General features: G+C 50.5%; 1 protein-coding gene across 1 annotated transcript in view; it reads left to right on the forward strand.

Moving 5' to 3' along the window:
• The window catches only part of LOC121836519 (2-succinylbenzoate--CoA ligase-like), a 154,685-nt gene that overhangs the window by 53,681 nt on the left and 81,023 nt on the right, over positions 1-19,981 (forward strand). The window contains exon 6 of the mRNA XM_042291437.1: positions 17,189-17,464. Coding sequence (XP_042147371.1) covers positions 17,189-17,464 — 276 coding nt within the window. The remainder of the gene's footprint in view (positions 1-17,188; positions 17,465-19,981) is intronic.

A 19,981-nucleotide genomic window follows, 5' to 3' on the forward strand; every position in this document is an offset into this window, starting at 1 on the left:
TGGGAGTCAGCGACTCCAAACTCGAGCACATGTGGCAAGCTCACCGCAGTCTTCAGGCCAGGTGGCAAGCACAGGCGAGACGGAACGGAAAGCTCCGCAAGCGCATAGCTCGCCTGGAAAGAGACATCGAGATTTATGCGGACCAGCTAGATCGGCAGCAAGGGGGACAGGTGTGTGACGGTCTCAACGGTAACCTCCATCGCCAGGACACTTGGTCGCTGCTCAGACATTTGATGGATCCCACGACCACCAAAACGACGCAGCGGACCGACCTCTCCAAGGTCCTTCACTCACACGGGGGCAGTACGGCGGACCTCATGGAGGAACTCCGTAACACCTACATTTCTGCCTCCACAGAGCACGAAGAGGCCTTCCTTTCGTACACCGGGTCACCAAACCCCGAGCTCGACGATGACATAATCGAGGCCGAGGTTCGGAGCGCGATGGAACAACTACGCGCGAGATCGGCGCCGGGCTCCGACAGGATTACGAACAAGATGCTCCGGAACTTGGACGACCGTTCGGTGACGGCACTAACGGCCCTCTTCAACGAGGTGTGGCGAACGGGATCGGTGCCCCCTACCTGGAAGCACGCCGTCGTCGCTTTCATTCCGAAACCCGGAAAAGAGCTTTCGGTCTCCAATCTCAGGCCGATTTCTCTTACGTCTTGCCTGGGCAAGTTGCTCGAGCACGTCATTCTCAACAGACTCTAAGCCTACGTGGAAGACCGCGACCTTCTACCGCACACCATGTTCGGCTTCCGAGCTCACCTCTCTACCCAAGACGTGTTCCTGCAACTCTCACAGGACATCGTCGAGAAGAAGAGGGGAATGCAAGCCTTGCTGGCCCTCGACCTCCAGAAAGCGTTTGACAACGTGAAGCACGAAGCCATTCTCAGTCGGATTTCTCGCCTGCATCTCGGGCTCCGCACCTTTGCGTACTTGAAGTGCTTTCTCACGGGACGCACTGCAGAGATTCGCCTGGGAGAGGATGTCTCGCCGACCTTTCGAGCCTGCGTTGGACGAGGTACTCCCCAAGGGGCAGTACTCTCACCCCTCTTGTTCAACTTCGCAATGATGGATCTGCCAGAAAAGCTGACCGTTATCCCCGGCCTACGTCATTCGCTTTACGCGGATGACGTTACCCTTTGGACTGAGGGTCACGTATTACACGTGCAAAGCGCGCTCCAGACGGCCGCTGATGTCGTAGTAGACTATGCCAGATCCGTCGGCCTCGAGTGCTCCCATGCCAAGTCGGAACTCCTTGTGAGGAGGGGCTACCACGAGCGCATTTTCCAGGACGATGTTCAAGTTCTGCTCAACGGCAATCACATCTCTGAAAGCGACTCGGTCAGAGTTCTCGGCATGCACCTCAGAAAAGATCTGTCAAATGCAGACGCCGTTCTTCGAATTGGCAAGACGGCCAAGAGCACGGCTCGTCTCCTTAGACGCATCGCCAACAAGCGAGGCGGGGTCAAGGAGGGCGACGTTTGCCGCATAGTGCACGCGTTTGTCGTCAGCCGCGTCCTCTACACGGTACCTTACATGCGACTCACGACAACCGACAAGAAGAAGCTCGATTCTATCATAAGACAAGTGTACAAGTTGGCCCTCGGACTCCCCATGGCCACGTCTACGGACCGCCTCATGCAACTTGGAATACACAACACGGTGTCCGAACTCGTCGAGGCGCACCGGAGCTCTCAAATCGTGCGTCTCTCTAAGACGCCTACCGGGCGCGCCGTCCTGGAAAGGCTGGGGATCGAGCCGGAACCTTTGCAAGAGGCCCCGGTCGACGTTCCGAAGACGGTTAGGAAAGCGTTGGAAGTCCGCCCGGTACCGCGGAATATGCACCCTCAACATCACGAGGAGCGGAGAAAGGCGCGAGCTGACGCCCTCAACAAGCAGCATCGTACCAACTCTGGCGTCCTTCACGTGGACGCTGCACCGTATCCGGGCGGCGCCTCTCGTAACGCCTGTTTCGCGATCGCCGTGGTAAACAGCGACGGATCCACGGTCGCCCAGGCCTCCGTGACCACCAACGCCACTGCAGTGGCGGAAGAGGCGGCCGTTGCACTGGCCCTGGTCCACGCGGGCCCCCTCTCAACGACGATCACCAGCGACTCCAAGACGGCAGTCCGCAATTTCGCCAGAGGCAGGGTGTGCGCGGTAACAGAACGCATCCTTCGATCCTTCAAGCCCGGCTCCGACCGCACCAGACACCGTCTGGTGTGGGTCCCCGCTCACTCAACCCACGAGGGGAACAAAACGGCACACGCAACGGCAACTCGAGCAACTTCCCTCCGAATGCCGGCCGGCACGCTGCCAAGCTCCCTTAGCGGCGTCGACGAAACGGCGTCCCACCACCTTTCGATGTCCAAGGACTGCCTGACGGTGTTCCAAGAGATCTTGCAACACTACCGCCTAGAACGCAGACTGTATCCACCACCCGACAAAAGTCTCATCAAGTTCCAGGCCCTGAGGTGGAGACAGCTGCAGACAAATACCCTCCCCTGCCCGGCCTTTCTGCGGCATATCTATCCAACCGTCTTCGACGGGAGGTGCGCTCGCTGCCCGCCACCAGACCCTGCCGACGGGGGGACTGGCCCGACCAAGGCCACCATTGCACACTTGTCTTGGGAATGTCCCTTCGACCCTCCCTCACCTACTCTACGGGACTTCGTCGCTCACCTTCGAGAAGGAGAAGAGGACCCGCTGGATCCCCCTTGGGCTGTGCTTCTCCGAAGCTCGGACCCACACATCCAAGCCGAAGTCGTCTCCGGAGCGGACAAGATAGCGACGGAAGTCACGAAGACCATACAAAAAGCGAACGAGCACCCGACGTTTGATTTGGCGTGAACATCGGTGCATGCCATGCACCTATGTTCACGCCAAGTCACATCCCTTCCAGAACAGAGAAAAGCCACCTCGCATGCATTCCTTTTTAGTTCGGGAACAGAATTTTTTTCTTTTTGAGAAGCCGCGGTAGGTAAACCTCTATCGTGCGGCTTCTGGATGTGGTGTTCCACTAAAGTTGTTTCTCTCTCTCTCTCTCTGCAGACGCCAGCACGTGCGACGCGTGCAACTACAGTCGTAGCATGCACCTCGGTGCTTGGATAATAAGAAAAAAGGTCTGTTGGGACGCTGTCTGCTTTTGTGAGCTACCAACAATCCGCTTTCCAAAGACGTTGCCATGCCGACAATTATCGCGTTCATTTAGGCTTAGGAATGCCCAGAATCGAAAGACTATCTAAAAAATGCTGCGATTTCATCGCCCATGCTTTGCGGTTTAAGTGAGGTAAAGGAAAGCGAAAGCCTCCTGCACCATTCGTTGCTGACTAACGCGCCCGATATTGCAGCGACAACGACAGAGCGGCGCTCACTCACTGGGGCACCGCCATGTTTCTTCGCATCCCTACCGAGCCCCAGTCACGTGATCTCAAAATTCCTCTCCTAGGTACTGCGGCTAACTTTAGCCGCGGTTACTCTTCGAGCAAACGGGCCCTGGGATGTCAAATTCAGGATATAGAAAAATACCCCACTGTATCGAAGCGCCACTACAGACGATTTCTCGGATTGATGTACAGGCCTGGAAGGCGATCCCACCGCCATCTGTTAGTTCAGAATCACACTAACCAAGGGTGGGGTTGCACCTTAATATGTAATCTACCAAGATCCCGTCTTCGACTGATATGTTTAGCGTCATATACCGCCCATGCGTCAAAGTAGCCCCGATGTAGCAAGATATTATAGAAGCTGGAGTGTCATTTTATAAGATGCCGGGATCCTGACGGTTGATCGTCGAGTTCCGGTAAAAACGTACGAGCGAACGTAAGAGTCGCTGTCGTCGCGGCGTCCTAGCTCGTGCCTGCCGAGCTGAGGGCGAGCTGCAGCATAACCGGCATTCTTCGCCGCATCAAACTCTTCTGCTGTTCGAACGCCAGGATCGCGACAGGCAGCAGTAGAGGGCGCTAGTGTAGCGTCCGATTGTGTGTAAATTTTGGCGCCCTCCTTTGGGCGGTGATTGTATTTATAAACGCCGTAGGTAATGAAGAACAGGGGCTTTTTTCGACTGGCACACTTGGCTGGCGGGTCTCATCACTTTCAGCCGCCCCCTGCAGCCCGCGCCTGAGCCCCGCACTTTTGGGCCTCGCGTCTTGCTGCTACACGGCCACTTCATGGTGTCAGAAGAGACTCCAGAATGGCGGACACCACGTAAATTCTCACCGCCGCTCCTGCCAGCAGCCGGCGGCTTCTCGCTCCGGACTCCGCCGCCGGTCACATTCGATGAAGCTAGCCAGTGGCCTGCCTGGCTTCAGCAGTTTGAAGATTACTCGTTGCGTCGAGCCTTTTCGCCGCGTCCGAAGAAAGCAAGGTGCGTACCCTCCTATAATGTAAAGGTCCCCTAGCACGCGTGGTCCTTTCCTTCATGATAAGGGACGACGAAACCTACCGATCGTACGCAGACGTCGCAGCAAAGCTTACGGGTTACTTCGTCCACTCCATCAACGAGGTGTACGAGTCGGGTCGCGGGTGAAACCGTCGACGCGTTCTTCACCGCGTTACAAGATATCGTCCCAAAGTTCAACTATTCGGACCGGCGGTGGAGGGTCGCATCGCACGGGACCGATTCGTTGTCTGGCTGCAAGACTCGCCCGTGTCCGACCAGCTTTGCCGGAATCCGAAGCTGACGCCCCAAGATGCGCTCTTGCTGGCTCTTCAACACGAGGACACGGAACACGAAAGAAAACGTCAAGCAACGGCTTCGCAACCAAGCACCCTCAACGTTGACGCTGCGTCGAGGAAGCCAGCCAAGATGGCGACCACCTTGAGAGTTCGAGTACCTTCTCGGATGCCGGGACTACGGTCGGGACAGCCAGCCCCGTGGGTCGAAGGCGTCGTGCGAGTACTGCAACAACACCCCACACTCACATTCTGAGTGACCAGCCAGGAGGGCTACGTGTAACAATTGCCAAATAATCGTCATTTCGCGTCCGCTTACAGCTCCAAAACGAAGCGTCTCCAGTCATATCCAGCTGCACTTCCTGGAATCGTCGCAAGCTCCCGGCCGCTACGTCGTTGTACTCGTCAATGGCTGCCGTCTCCAGTTCAACGGCTGCCCTCTATATCGTCCTGCGCCTTTTTTACGGGATGTCCTCCCTTGTTAGACCAACCCATGGGCGAGCAAGCAACTCGTCGGTCCGGGACGCCGCCGTCTCAACCTTCTCTGGACACTACCGGCTACCCTGGCATGGCAAGGTCGGATAGTGCACCAGACGCTGTACGTCGTCGGCTGCATAGATACCCCTCTGCCCTGCGATAGTCGTTCTTGGCGTCATCCACTTCGTCGATTCCGTAACCGACACCGACCTGTCGAAGACGGTTCCGTCGCCACCCGCCCTGACGCCGCCTACGGTCGCTACTCCACTCTTCGCGAGACTTGGTACGATGCCGGACGTGTGCCACATCTGCATCAAGCCCGGAGGTGTGCCCTTCTCGATCAGTGTGCCCAGAAGTATTTCCATTCATCTCCTAGGAGTCGTGAAGGACGAACTCGACAAAATAGAATGAGATTGTGTCATCCGGCGTGTTGAGACACCTACGGCGCACCAAATAGAATGAGAAGGTGTCATCCGGCGTGTTGAGACACCTACGGCGTGGTGCGCCGACCTCGTAGTGGTACCCAAGGCTGCGAATGGCTATCGACTATGCGTCAATCTAACCAAGCTTAACCAGGTCCTTCTCCCGGAGAGGCACCTGTTGACGACCATTGACCAGGTTCTGGGACCACTGGGAAGTGCTATTCTCTTCTCGAAACTCGATGCGACATCGGGGTTCTATTAAGTGCGTCTCTCCGAAAGCAGCCAATACACAACCTTTATCACGCCCATTGGGCGTTAATGCTGCAAACGCCTTACCTTCGGCATCACCACAGCCCCGGACGTGTTTCAACGAAAGATGTCACGTATCCTCGAGAGATTCGACGGTCGTTTCGACATCGTGGTCGACATCTTCGTTTTTGGCAGGGACACATCGCAGCACCACGCTAGACTCTACGCTGTCCTGAAGAGACTGCAGCAAGCTGGCGTTACGCTTAGCGCCTCCAAATGTCAGTTTGGCGTTTCGTCCGTCAAGTTCCTGGGCGTGGTCGTCAGTGCCAAGGGCATCACTCCAGACCCAGACGAGGTCTTCACCATCATGAGTAAAGGCACGACAACATTGGCGTCGCGGAGGCTCGCGGCGGGACGTTCGGTGCCGCGGGCTGCCAACGAAAGCCAGTTTTCGCCTTCTGCGGCGCGCCGTACATCGCCGCCAAGCCAACCGGTCCTTGCGCGGTTCGGAGCTCGCCGCTCTTCGCCGCACTAGAGAGGAGCCAATGGGAGGAGGCGTAGATAGTGACGTTGCGATATCATGGCAACGAGCAAGCCGGTTCTCCGCTCGTTTGTCACGTTCCGAAGGAACGTAACGTCGTTTTGTTTCGTCTGCTATCCCTATTTCCCCAATGCCTTTCCCAACGGAGCGGTTCCTCGAAACTGTGCGACTGTTTGCTCTTTTTATATGACAAGACGCAGTTAGACTGCCCAGATAAGGACGCTAAGAACAACAGCTGGGAAATTGTAGGAGAGGAATTCGGAATTACATGTGAGTTTCTCTGTGGCACTTGTTGCATTTCGTCTGTGTTGTGACGGATGTTGTGTTGATTTGGCGGCACTCTCGAAAGTAGCCTTCATCTCTGGCGCGCCGTCGGGGCAGCAAAGCACTAATCTGTCCTTCGCTTTTTCGGTAGAACCAACTCGGCCGGACCCCAAACCTGCGCCTCCTTCCCTTCAGAGTGCGGCGACGTCGCAAGATCAACGAGCAGGCTAGGATAATCACATTCACGCTGATCACCAGGTCATTATGGACACCTACCATGTAGGCAGTGAGTGCGATTTCTATGCTGATATATGCGAAAGATGAGAGCCGAAACGGAAGAATCTAACGAAGAGCAGACGACGAAAGAGCGGGAAATCCGCCGAGAGGCGCGCGCACAATCGCGAGAGCCGGTGCTGTCACGTGACGCCCACAAAACGGAGGCCAATGTGGACTCCTTGCGTTGGGAAGCCGGACTAGCCGGACGGCGGTGCCGCTCAGCGACGCCGACCGGCGGCGCCGTTCACGCTAGTGTGGTCAGGCCTTAAGCGACCTCCGACGTATGTGCACGGTTTTCGACGCTTCCTGGGCCTTCTGAACCACGTTGGACAATTCTTGCCAAATCTGTCTGCCACAACTGCGCCGAATGGGCTCCTTTTGAATAAAAACACAGTCTGGACCTGGGGATCCGCCCAAGCCAAAGAGCTCGAGACGCCGAAGAGGATGGTGGCATCCAGCTCTTGCGTCGCCCGCTACAACACCATGACCATATCCGCAGATACTAGGTCGCATGGCCTGGGCGCCGTAATAAAACAGGAGCAACCATGAGGGGAACGTCGAGCGGTCGCTTTTGCATCACGTGCCTTGAGTACTACTGAAAAGTGGTACAGTCAAATTGAAAAAGAAGCGCTCGGGGTCTCGTGGGCAGTTCAGCTCTTTGAAGTGTTTCTGCGCGGCCCCAGCTTCGTTGCGGAGACTGACCACCAGCCGCTGATGCGAAAACGCCCCGCATCTAGCGTTTCCGTATGAGACTTCTGCGCTACCAGTTCTCGGCAAAAACGTCCCGGTAAAGTACCCCGACACTGCTGACACGCTGGCAAGGGATCCCGATGGCCTCTCTCGAACTTTTTCTAGAACTTTCTCTACCACACAAAGCGTTGAGCTCTTCGTGCCCCAAATCGTGACAGCCCTTTCTTCTTCTCTGGCAGTATGCCTCGACGACTTCAAAAGACATCAGGCTTCAGATGTTGAGTGCTCTGCCCTGAAGGTATACTGCACAAGAAGTTATCCAAGACGGGATCGGCTTCCCCTGAATAAGACACGCTATTGGGACCGCCGTGGCGAGTTTTTCATTCGCAAAGACCTGCTGCTCATGGGTTGACGTATAGTCGCACCGTCACTGCTGCACAAGGACATCGTGGGGCTGCTCCAGGACGGGAATCAAGGTGTGAACTGGTGTCTGGCCCTAGCCAAGGACTCCGTGTGCTGGCTGGACTTCATGAGCCAGGTGAAGACGGCCGTTGAGAACTGTGTGTAGTAATCTTGATTAGCGATAGATGGCGCCAGTCGCCATCTTCTTGTGTTATTTTGTTTGTTTAAAGATGGCGCCATGTTTCCTTTTATTTCTTATTACTGGCGCCAAATGGGTTTTCCTGTCAATAAAGTGGGGCTCACGAGTTTTCGTGAGCAGTCGTTACCAGCCCACGCCCGGGATCAGACGTGTCTTTCTTTCGTCTGGTTCTTCTGGAACCTCCTGTCTCTGATGGCCACGCCGGCCCGGACTCCAGCGACGATGGGGACAGCCGGGTCCTCCGAACCGTAAGCCGCTCGCCGGCGCGTCGGCCATCACGTCTTTCTTTGTAGTTTAGTTATAGCGCGGGCAGTTAATACTGCCCGCGCTATAAGCGTTATTGTTCTCAAAACTTCTGTACTTTGACTGTCGAACGCAAAACTCTATTTGAAATCTAAGCCTATTGCTGGCACCACACATCTTGAACGCAAGAGGTGCTAAATCTTCTGCATACGGCGGTGCCAAGGAACGTGGCTGCTCACCAGCGAAAGCGAAGCACAACGCAAGGTAGCTTCAGCTGAAATCTCTTGGCGCGTGCGGGCGTTTACTTTCTCTGAAGTTGTGTCGTGAAAGTCATATGCTGCAGAATACCTAGGGTTTGCAGGGGAACCAGGCGCTGCAGGAACATGAGATGCAGCAGAAAACCGGGCCTCACGTGAAAACCAGGCGCTGCACTCTTTCATCTCGGCGAAGTGTCGATAAAGACGGGTGGCCATCTTTCAAACAGTCATGTCGGGAGGCAGGAGCTTGCGGCCATCGTGGGCACTGACTTGGATCGGCGTCAGAGCATCACGACGATAAAAAAATGCAGCTTGAGCGTAATTACGCTACACTTCTGAATCCTCCGGACCTCAGCCTGAATGTACAACACAAAAACAAAACTCGATTTGAAGAAAGTCCACGTCATCGCAGGGTGGACGGGATGAAAAAAAATTGCTGCCTCTGAAGGCCAGCTGCTCGGTCAGGGCTTATTTCTCGCCTAGAACAATGTTCACGTCATCGCAGGGCGGACGGAACCAAAAACAGAAAGCTGTATCACAAGACCAGCTAACTCTCTCAGGGCTTATTTCTTGCCTGGAACAATTGATTCTGGAACGCGCTGCGTCAAAAAAACAAAAAAAAAAACAGTAAAGCTACAAAAAAATGAACTCCGCGTTCGAAACGTTAGGTGTGCTGGAGTTCCGAGACGCTCTGTTTCGGAGAAACGAGTACTACCTGGCTCGAAGTAGGCCGCACGAAAAGAAACAGAGAAAAGTAGAAAAACCAAACGCGAGCTCGACTGGCCCGAAATAGTTATAACGAAACGCCGCAAGGCTGCGAAGAAAAAAACGTCCAAGATGCGCCGGTTCTTGCCAACTATGCGACCGGGACGCAGTGCTTGCCTTGAAACTTTCGTTGCTTTTTTTTCATCCCATCCTCGTCGCCATATTGTATTTTAGAAGGTGGCCGGTGTTGGAAGTGAGGTGGCGGTTAAAGAGGTGCTGTCGGGTACCGCCCCAAGGCTACGTGGATATAGCCTTGAATGCCGGTGGTGGCGATGTCTTGCCTTGTCAAAGTCGGGAAATAGGTGGCACCCGCTGCTGCAGCCGTCGTCGTGGTCGGGGAGTAGAAGTCGGACTCATCCGCGAAGGCGACCCGGTAGCGGCGGGGGCCCGCGTCCTCGCGGGCCCCGCCGAGGGCGAGGAAGGACACCGGCCGACTGTCTGACTTCTTTATTCCAAATCTCAGGGTCAACTGTTCCAAACCGATAGCAGCATGCATGATCTGAGCACGCGACACTGCGTGTGAGGCAGGCGCTTCTCTGGTTCAAAATACGCACCCGTACGACCGCTAAACTCAGAATACAACACTGTGCTGCGTGTGCAAGCACCCGAATTCGGCGCTGCAAGCCCATGTTCGCCACCGAAACCCCTCCCGAGTCATGGGAGCGGGTTGCGGCTGATTTGTTCTACCGGGATGTCCAGCACTTTCTTCTCGTCGTCGACTAGCATCGAGGTCATAACGCTACGTTCAACGTCCGCTGGTGCCATCATCGGTGCCATTAAGAGCACCTTCGCCCGGTAGGGCATTTCGCAGACGTCCTTCAATGACAATGACCCACAGTTCGCCTCCAAAGCGTTCCGAGACTTTGCAAAACGCTATGAATTCGCATGCCTCACGAGTAGGCCTTGCTAACCTCAATAAAACTGGGAAGCTTAGATAATGATCTGCAAAAGCTAAGACCTGTTCACAAAAGTGGAGGACCCCTTCCTGGCTCTGTTAACGTACCGGAACATTCTTGGCGTGTCGGGGTACAGCCCGGCCCAGCTTCTTATGGGGCGTTCTCTACGAACACGTCTGCCCGTCACCGCCGCAAGCCTTGTTCCGGAATGGCCCCAAGTCCAGGACTTCAACGAGCGCGACTCCCTCCAGCGCCGTAGGCAGCAGAGACTTCAATGCTCGCCACGCTATTCGGGATCTTCGCGCCCTTTCCAAGAAGGGGAGGAAGTGTGGGCGCAAGACGCCAAGTCAACAACAACGGTTCTGAGCCCTGCTCAGAGGCCACGTTCGATGTCGTCATCAGCCGTCATCAAGCGGAACTCGAGAGACCAGATTTGATGGCGCGGTAAACACACCAGTCGAAGACGCGTTCCAGACAGCACAAGCATTTAGCGGGAAAATTTACACGTGAAACGGGGAGATAGCACCACTTACTCTAACTAGCACAAACTTGAACTCAAAATTTAACTCTACCTAGCTCTAACTAACACTAACTCCCCACTAACCTCATTAAACACTTGAGTTAGCACTAGTGGTCTAGCACCACTAGCGCTACCCTTAGCGAAAAGTCGTTCAAATCAGTATACTGAAAGTATACTAATAGTGAACTTAGGGTATGTACTGAAATCGTACTAGTTTCACACTTTTATGAAACAAAATAGAGTACACCCCAAGTACATATGTATATACATATACATATGTATAGACAATAAAATAGAGTACACCCCAAGTACATATGTAGTATACCATAAGTGCACCTCGAGCGTACTTTTAGCATACTTTAAGTGCACGTTTAGTACACTTCATGTATGCTTTTAGGGTACTAAATGTACACTATTAGTACATATATGCGGAGTGTCCCAGATAACTTGCACCAAACTTTAAAAAAACAAAAACGGAGCGTTCTGCGGGAGTGAAACCATCTGTACACTGTTAGAAAGTCTCTTGCGAAAGTGCACGAAATTGTTTTAGTGCGCCTATTTATTTAATTAACAGTAACAAGTTAACTTTTGAAATCTTTGTTTAAAAGCCGAGGTGTGAAATGGAAAGTTGTAGAGCGCATTAAGAAACACCCAATTAAACCATGCTCCTTTTTCCTAGCCTTCAAAAAAACGCCTGCGAAATACAAAAAAAATACCGCGTGACAACTTGCTTCCCCAATCACGGCGTGCGAGCGCGCCGCGAATGTACGCTCTTTGCAGGCCGGAAAAAACCACGAAAACATATTATGTTTCAAACACTTTAATTGGGTGTTTCTCAATGCGCCTTGCAACTTTACAATTGACATCTTGGCTTATAAAAGAATATTTTAAAGGTTAGCTCATTAATCTTAGTTATTTACATAACCAGGTGCATTAAAAAAATATGTGCACTTTCTCAAGACACTTGCTAACGACAGTTGACTTCACTCCTGCAGAGCCCTCCGGTGTTTTTTTAAGTATGGTGCAAGTTATCTGGGACGCCGTGTATGTCGGGCGTTCTGAATGGAAAGAACGGTCTCAAATTGACCAGAAAAATCGGCGCCTGCATTTAAAAAGCTGACTTTTAAAAGGTGTTTCTTTGAACGGCTGAAATGTTAACGCCGTTGACAACTCAGTTGATGATAATGCAGAGGCGCAACCACCATCTTTTAAGAGTGCATCACTCTTGAAAATGAGTCAGGAAATTAACGAGGAAATCTTTGGCAGCTCTATTCCTCGTGAGAATGACGTACCGGCGTCTTCTGAAACTGTGTGAGAAAAGCCATAAAGAAGAGGTGCATTGCATTTTTCAACTGAAAGTATGTATATGTAGCCTACAAACATTATGATCAGTGTTCTTCGAGTAATTGAGAAGACAGAAATTGAAATCCTACTTATCACTTTATTCAAGTTTCCGAGCATGCCTCACTGTACACTCTCGTTTGTGATGACGGTATGCTATTACATCCTGCGTAAAAAGAGAAGAGAAAATTACCCTATGCCACTCTATGATATAACATCACATAATTCGCTCAAAGGACCACTATGTGAGGAAGGCAAGATAGTAACAACTTCATCCTGACAAAAGGGCGAGGAAAATCGGACAATATCGTTTCTGAAAACCTGATACCTGAAAGAAGCTCTAACACATAGTAAACAAAATGATTGGCATTTTCTTAATGCCTCCTTTTCTTTTGCTGTGAACACAGATACAAGTCATACGCTATTACACATTCAGTGGTGCGGCTTAATTTATGATAAGTACTTTTTTTTATATAACTTCGAGCTTTTAGAGAAAAGATTCAATATAATGGGTCGGACATAAATGGTTGCTGTGAACTATCCTATATATTTACATATTATCTGATATCATAAAAGCACTAGAGCAGGGTAGGGCTGTACTGCATCAATTATACATTTTTAACCAATTAAAAGTTTGCATTTATTTAATTTATTAGTATTGGCTATTATTCTTTGACGAAGAATAACTGGGCGAGTTGGTACGTTGGTAGTCTTTCAACTCCATCGAATATTCAGGTCCTTTTAACATTTTTTTCATGCTTTTGCTTTTTCTAACTGCTCTGACTTTTGTAGCGGCTTTCGCCGCCACTAAAAAACGTGACATCCAAACTCACTTTATTCACAACACAAAATCGCAAACTTGGAAAGCGTGCCGCTTCGCCATACGCAAAGAGATCGTCCGTCTCTACGGCACAGGCATCAGCACGGGCAAGAAATCATGCTGCTCGCTCTTGTAACGTTTTTCGCGCTCCCGCTTTATGAAACAAATCGTTGACGAGAGACTGTTGGAACCACACCTCAGAACTAGCATGACCTGTGATTGCTTGAACTGCCGTCAGACTGTACTTGAACGCTCCGCAAAAGCGTCGTCGGGCGACCGTGGTAGGCACGGCGCCCAGGACAGGCCTGCGGCTGGCCCTCGGTTCCGCCGCACGCGAATCTTTCTCACTCTGCGGAGAGAGGCATAAATTTTGAAGATACGTTCTTTTCAAATAACGAAATAAAACCGGGTATAGCGTAGTAAGAGTCAAGCATAGCTTAGCAAGCACACGGTACAAGACAAAGTTTGAAACAGCGGCGCACTTCGCAGAAACAAAAGGAACTTCCTCACCTTCGCTTGCACCAGTCGGCCATGACTGTCCGCCACTTGCGACGCTGTGTCTCACAGCTCTCAACGCTGTGTCTCACAGCTCTCAACGCTGTGTCTCACAGCTCTCAGTAATCGCTTGCTATTGTTGAACACGGTATTCGTAAGGAAGATATCTAAAATATCCGCAAAAACGGCTAAAACGTAAAAAGGAAGCGATGCTCGAACTCTCCGAAATCCAACGGCGGCCGAACGGAAGCTGATTGCAATAGCGATGGTCTTGCGCAGTTTTCAAAAGTCTCTTCTTTTTGTTCTTTTTTTTTTTTTTTAAGACAAAACTAAGCAAATCAATATATTAATAATAATAATGTCACTTTATTATATTCGTAAAATATTAACAAAACGTTTAGTCTATCTTAGGTTTTATCTAAACTTTCGGTTTTCTTTTTCAGTGTAAAACCGAAACTATCTCAAGCAATTTATCCCTTGTCGCCAAGGCTATTTTGATTCATCAGCGGATGCTTGCACCGCTGGTATTTCGGCTTTTGTGGAAGGATCGGCTCTCGCGGCACATAAATAATGAGGGCAACCTCTTGTTTTGAAACAATGAGCGTGCCCGTCTTTTTTGACGAGGGAAAGACACGTTAAATTTACGTCGATTTTTTACAGTGTGGAAATCTCGATCGACGGTGTTGGTCGTTGTTGCAATTGTCAATCTCTTTTCACGTGAATTGAGATGTCTTAGAGTTTTGCAAGATAAATCTACACCATGAAACACTTTTGGTGAAAGCTTGAGGTTGTTACATAAAGGCGCCGATTTCTCCAGCCAATTTCAGAGCGAGCTTCCATTCATAACATCACTTCGCTTACGCAGTTCGGAAGTTGATTTGCGCTGCATGCGACCATGCAAGGTGGAGGATCTTATGTCCCCATTATTAGCCGTGGTTTCTTTTGCCTCCTGTCCTTTTGATTGCTGTGGATGCAGATATCTGAAACAGCGTATAGTACGCTGAGACCTGCATTACAAAAACACCGGATTATCCTAGAAACGTAATTTGTCTACTAGCCTATGAGGCAGCACGCAAGTGGCGGTGCACTTTGAAAACAAAGTCATGTGCATGCTTTTTCATCAGCAGCATCAAACACTTAATGCGATTGCCCTCGATCGCCCAGCTTCCGAATAGTGCTAACAGTTTTTTTACAGTAAACTTTTATTCTTCAATAAAGGTAACAAACACAGCTCAGGGAAAATAAAAGCTATCTTTGCAATAAAAGTAGACTGTTCAATTGATAAGTATAGTAGAAATGACTAGCTAAAATAATTATTGACAAGTTAGATAACGCTACTTTCCGTGGCGTACAATGTAGCTAATTTTTCTATTTGTGCTTTTTTTTAGGCGTAAGTCCATGTTGCATTTGCAACGTAAGTATGCTATGACTATGCCGGTCGTTTCCCCGGGGAACTTTTGGACCACGTGGTCTGCACTGAAATAAGAAATGAAGCATCCCTTTGTCACATTATGTCAGCTATACCCGGTGATATTTTTTAATCAACTGGTTTTAGGAAAACTGGGGGCTCATGTCATGTTGATGCACTTTTCATGTGTGTCGTGCGACTCGGCGGACATTACATGGGTGAATAACCGTGGCAACATCTTTTTAAGTAATTAAAATCCGTAAATTTACTTTTTTTTTATAATTGCTGTTTTAGAGGCAGTCGTTATTGGAGCCTAACGCAATCAAAACTATTCACGAAACAGCAAGGGGCTTTAAGATATTTATTTATCAAATTTCGCACTTTTTCTCTCGATTCAAGAACCACGCGCGGCAGGGGCGGGCAAAGCGGAGAGTGAAATTAGCGGTTTTGACATGGCATATCGGTGATGGCATGTTTGTTTGTGTTAGCGAGAACTTCCCCTACTGAAGTTCTATGCATTATTTAATTTTCTAGTGAAGTTACAACCCTCATAAAGTGCTGTCGCATTCAGCATGAACGAAGTTGCACTCTTTTGAAAGCGTGCCTTTGGTGGATGCTCCAGCATCATACTTCCAACGGTTCGACTGAAGGGAATACATAAGAATAGCATCCTGCGCTCTGTCCAGTGCGCTGTTTTTAATCAGGCGACGAAAGGCAGAGTTTTAGCTATGAATAACCCAAAACTCGTCACCTTTTCGCAAATTGTTTCAGTTGGGCTAGAGTTTATTCATAGCCCCTTTAAAATTGAAAATTCAACATGGTCAATTACACTGTCAATTAAGAAAGCTAATTAGACAACGTATATGACGTTTATTTACTCCTCTAATGTCCACCGAGCCCCACAAATAATCTGTGAAAACGGCATCGGCCTATCTATCGCGTTTTTAGTGTGTTGATGTTAAAAATCGCACTATATATATATATATATATATATATATATATATATATATATATATACCCGTTATTATAATTTGAGTACGCCGACTGCAAGCACTGAAAGTACACCTTTAGTATACTTAAGTGCACTTCCTGTATACTGATTTTGAACTACTTTTTACCGCGGGCACTACGATTCTACTACATGTACTAGTTTTGTACGGACGAGTATACTTTCAGTCCACCGCCATTTTTACTGGAAGTATACTTTAAGTACACTTAAAGTATACAATCAGTACAAAGACCGCACTGAAAGTATACTTTTAGTATACTTCAGTACACTTCGAGTGTACTGATTTTGAACGACTTTTCGCTAAGGGTAATTGAGAAGATTTCACGTAGAAACACAATTGCAGGGCAATTTGCGACCCATTTTTTCTCCTATCCAGAAAATATCTTTCCAAAATCACCGTCAGGTAAGCCCAATCGCCCTGACTGGGAGTAGTACAGCTGCGGGGTGTGGCCGCGTGCCTCGTGCCCGCTTGTAACCGCTCTTGTCGAGAGAACGTACGCCAACTACCTGGCAGTTCTGGAATTTTTCCGGTCTCCGTATTATAGACTAAACGTTTCGGAGTTTTCGTGAGTATTAAATCTACTCGCTACTTCCGCCAAAGGGTCGGCTTTGACCTTGTCGAGGTCATTTTGAGCTTACGATGGAATGTCTAAGAACTAGGAAACACGCTCATCGTAGGTGTTCCAGGGCTTCCTCGTTGGTGCGCCAGCTCTCGTCGTAAGCGGCCACAAGCGGGAACAACGCACGCGGTCAGCCTCAGAGATGTTTGGGCCAGCCTCGAAGCCGGCAACACATTGCTCATACGTCATACAAAAGATACGCTGTTCGCTGCAGATATTGCGACAGCATTATCTGCGGGCGCGCTTTAGACTTGTTCGAACCGAGTTTACTTCATACACACGTGTGCCTCCAGCACATTTGGAGACACTTTTTGAATGACCAATGTGGCGGGAGCGTCACACAAGAAGGACACACGCCTCAGACAGTAGAGACTTTTGTGTAGCTGGTTTTGCAGGTCCGATACAATACGATGGGTCTTCCGGTACGTACTGCGCATGCGCTACCGCAGAAGACTCGCATATGCGTTGTTCGTACCGGACGGCACATGGTACCGTATCGGGCGTGCAAAAACGGTTCCCTAAATTCGGTAGTTTCTGCAGGGTGTCTTTCGTACGACATGTCAGCAGTCTGACCACGACTCGATGAGACTTTTCTCGGCTCCCGTCTTGCAGGTAACGGCTCTGACCTGTTTTCCGACGCGCCTTGGGAACCTGGTGCAGTACGCTCGGTCCGCCGACCGGAGGCTGAACACCTTGCTGCACATCGGTGTCGGCGGTGGCGTGCTCTCGGTGCAGTTGGCAGAGCTGTCCTTGAGCACCTTCGGGAACCTTCGGAGCCTGAGGTATATTTACGGAATGAGTGAATCGAACGGGGCGATCTGCGTTCCGCCCAGGGACGTCGTCTGTTACACTGACGTCGGATGGCCTTGCGCCATGGTGGAAATTAAGGTAACATATTGCGTTATTTTGTTTTAGAGCGCAGCTCTTAGGGGCCCGTTTCCGGCTTGAGTGGCGCCGGCGTCGCCGTCGCCGTCGGCGTAACTGCGCGGTGCATTATGGGTAAATTTCCCCCGCTAAATCTAGCGGAAAATTTTCCCCCGCTAGATTTAGCGGAAAAAATTCCCCGCTAAATCTAGCGGAAAAATTCCCCCGCTAAATCTAGCGGAAAAATTTCCCCACTAAATCTAGCGGAAAAATTTCCCCGCTAAATCTAGCGGAAACATTTCCCCGCTAGATTTAGCGGAAAAATTTCCCCGCTAAATAAGCGGAAAAATTTTCCCCGCTAGATTTAGCGGAAAAAATTCCCCGCTAAATCTAGCGGAAACATTTTCCCGCTAAATCTAGCGGAAAAATTTCTCCGCTAAATCTAGCGGAAAAATTTCTCCGCTAGATTTAGCGGAAAAGTTTCTCCGCTAAATTTAGCGGGAAAAATGCCCCGCTAAATCTAGCGGAAAAATGAACCCGCTAAATCGAGCGGAAAAATTTCCCCGCTAAATCTAGCGGAAAAAATTCCCCGCTAAGTCTAGCGGAAAAAATTCCCCGCTAGATTTAGCGGAAAAATTTCCCCGCTAAATCGAGCGGAAAAATTTCCCCGCTAGATCTAGCGGAAAAAATTCCGGGCTAAATCTAGCGGAAAAAAGCACCCCGCTAGATTTAGCGGAAAAAATTCCCCGCTGTCTAGCGGAAAACTTTTCCCGTTAAACATAGCGGAAAAATTTTCCCCGGTAAATCTAGCGGACAAAATTCCCCGCTAAACCTAGCGGAAAACTTTTTCTGGGGGTCGCGTGACCCCCAAAGTCACATGACCCGCCCCCCCTCCCCCCCCGAGGTCACGCGACACCCCCCCCCCCCCCCCCCCCCCCCCCCCCCCGCCCCGAGAACCGGTGACCATCAGTACCCTTCCCTCCTCCTCCTCAAGAGCTGCGCTCCAATTCGATGTTACAGGGAGTTAGTTGTAAAAGGCTTTCATTTTTTGACCACTAGACACGTGACCTTATAGTTTTACGTCTAAATTTTAACGAAGTACCGCGCACAAACAATTGCTTATTGATCTTTATTAACAGTACTCACGAGGCAAGTTATGTGCTTTTACGACAAAAGCTCGGGCAGCTTCGCAATGCCTCCGCTAGATGCCATCAACCGCGGTGCTGTATTTTGGGTTTTTATCGGAACAAGACACTGATCTCTGGGGCTAACAGTATTGAAAACTAGTTTATTATGTTTTTACAGCGATGACAATACAGATCTCGACTCAGTTTTGCGTAAAACCTGAGGATTTGGTACGGTCACGTTTTTATTGGTCAAAATTGTACAACATGGCAGCGGCTAAGTGGTCGTCATTTTGCCTGGTGACATAGCCTCCTCTATACGGAGAAAGCCTGGCACATCGACGGCGGAGCCACAGGGCGCGCGGCCGCAGAAAAAAGGAGAGGAGGAGCGCGCGAAGCGGTGACCAATATGGTAGCGCAGAGCAGAAAGGGCAGAGATAGTCTGCGAGCGCTTGGGTCATGAGCGGCCGCCCCCCGAACCACGTTTGTTTTCGTGTTTTCGTCGCCGTCGTTTTCGTACTCCGGGAGAAACGGCTGCGGCGATTCGAAAGGGCGCTGGCAACAATGCACCATGCTGGTGGCGTCGGAAGAGTTGTCGGTGTGCCAGCAGAGTGCGCCGTCGTCGGACCATCGTCTCGTGCCGCGGAAGAACCAAAAAGTTTTGACTAAGTAGTTTCGACGCCCAGGTGCCGAGGATACAAGCAACAGCGCTACAGGATGAAAGTTCGGCGTGTTCCAGCGAGCACTGCGGCCAACTGCGACGGAAAACGAAGGTGCGTGCGCGCGTCGCGAAGACGAAAGCTTTCAGGCAAGAGACCTCCAGCGCAAACGAAAGCGACGACCGGGACCGTTGCGGAGACGCGAACATGCGGACGCAGGGACGGCGAAAGGAAAGGGTTGACGTTGAGTTTCTCCTTTCCGCAATTCCGAAAAGAGGAAAAAAAAAAAAAGACTGTTTCTGCGTTTGGCTGCTCGCACTTGTGTGGCGCTAGCAGACAAGCTTCCCTCCGCCCGTGCCTCCGCTCCCGATTCCTCGCCCCTCCTCTCCTACTTTCGGCGGCCACTTTTTTTCGCGACGTGCCAGGCTGTCTCCGTATAGAGGAGGCTATGCTGGTAAACGGGATAACAGTTTATCGCTCTAAGTCCCTCTACCTGGTTAGTCATGACCAACGTTACTAAAACACTAAGCTGGGAAAGTCATCCTTGAAAGCTGGGTCGTTGGCGTCCCCCGAGACCGAGCTAAATACGATAACAGCGCCACCCTTTAGCGAGTCACTGAATGTTCCCAGAGTACCGAAACTCCCAGGCTTGAGGTGCCAAGATGACCGCTCAATTTCTTTCTTTACTGTAGTCACCATAAACTTTTAGAAAGCATGTTTTTGTGTAAAAACAGACGGAAAAAGCTCTTTTTGTGGGG

This window comes from Ixodes scapularis, unplaced genomic scaffold, assembly GCF_016920785.2.
Source record: "Ixodes scapularis isolate PalLabHiFi unplaced genomic scaffold, ASM1692078v2 PGA_scaffold2__306_contigs__length_199485367, whole genome shotgun sequence".
Taxonomy (NCBI): Eukaryota; Metazoa; Arthropoda; class Arachnida; order Ixodida; family Ixodidae; genus Ixodes; species Ixodes scapularis.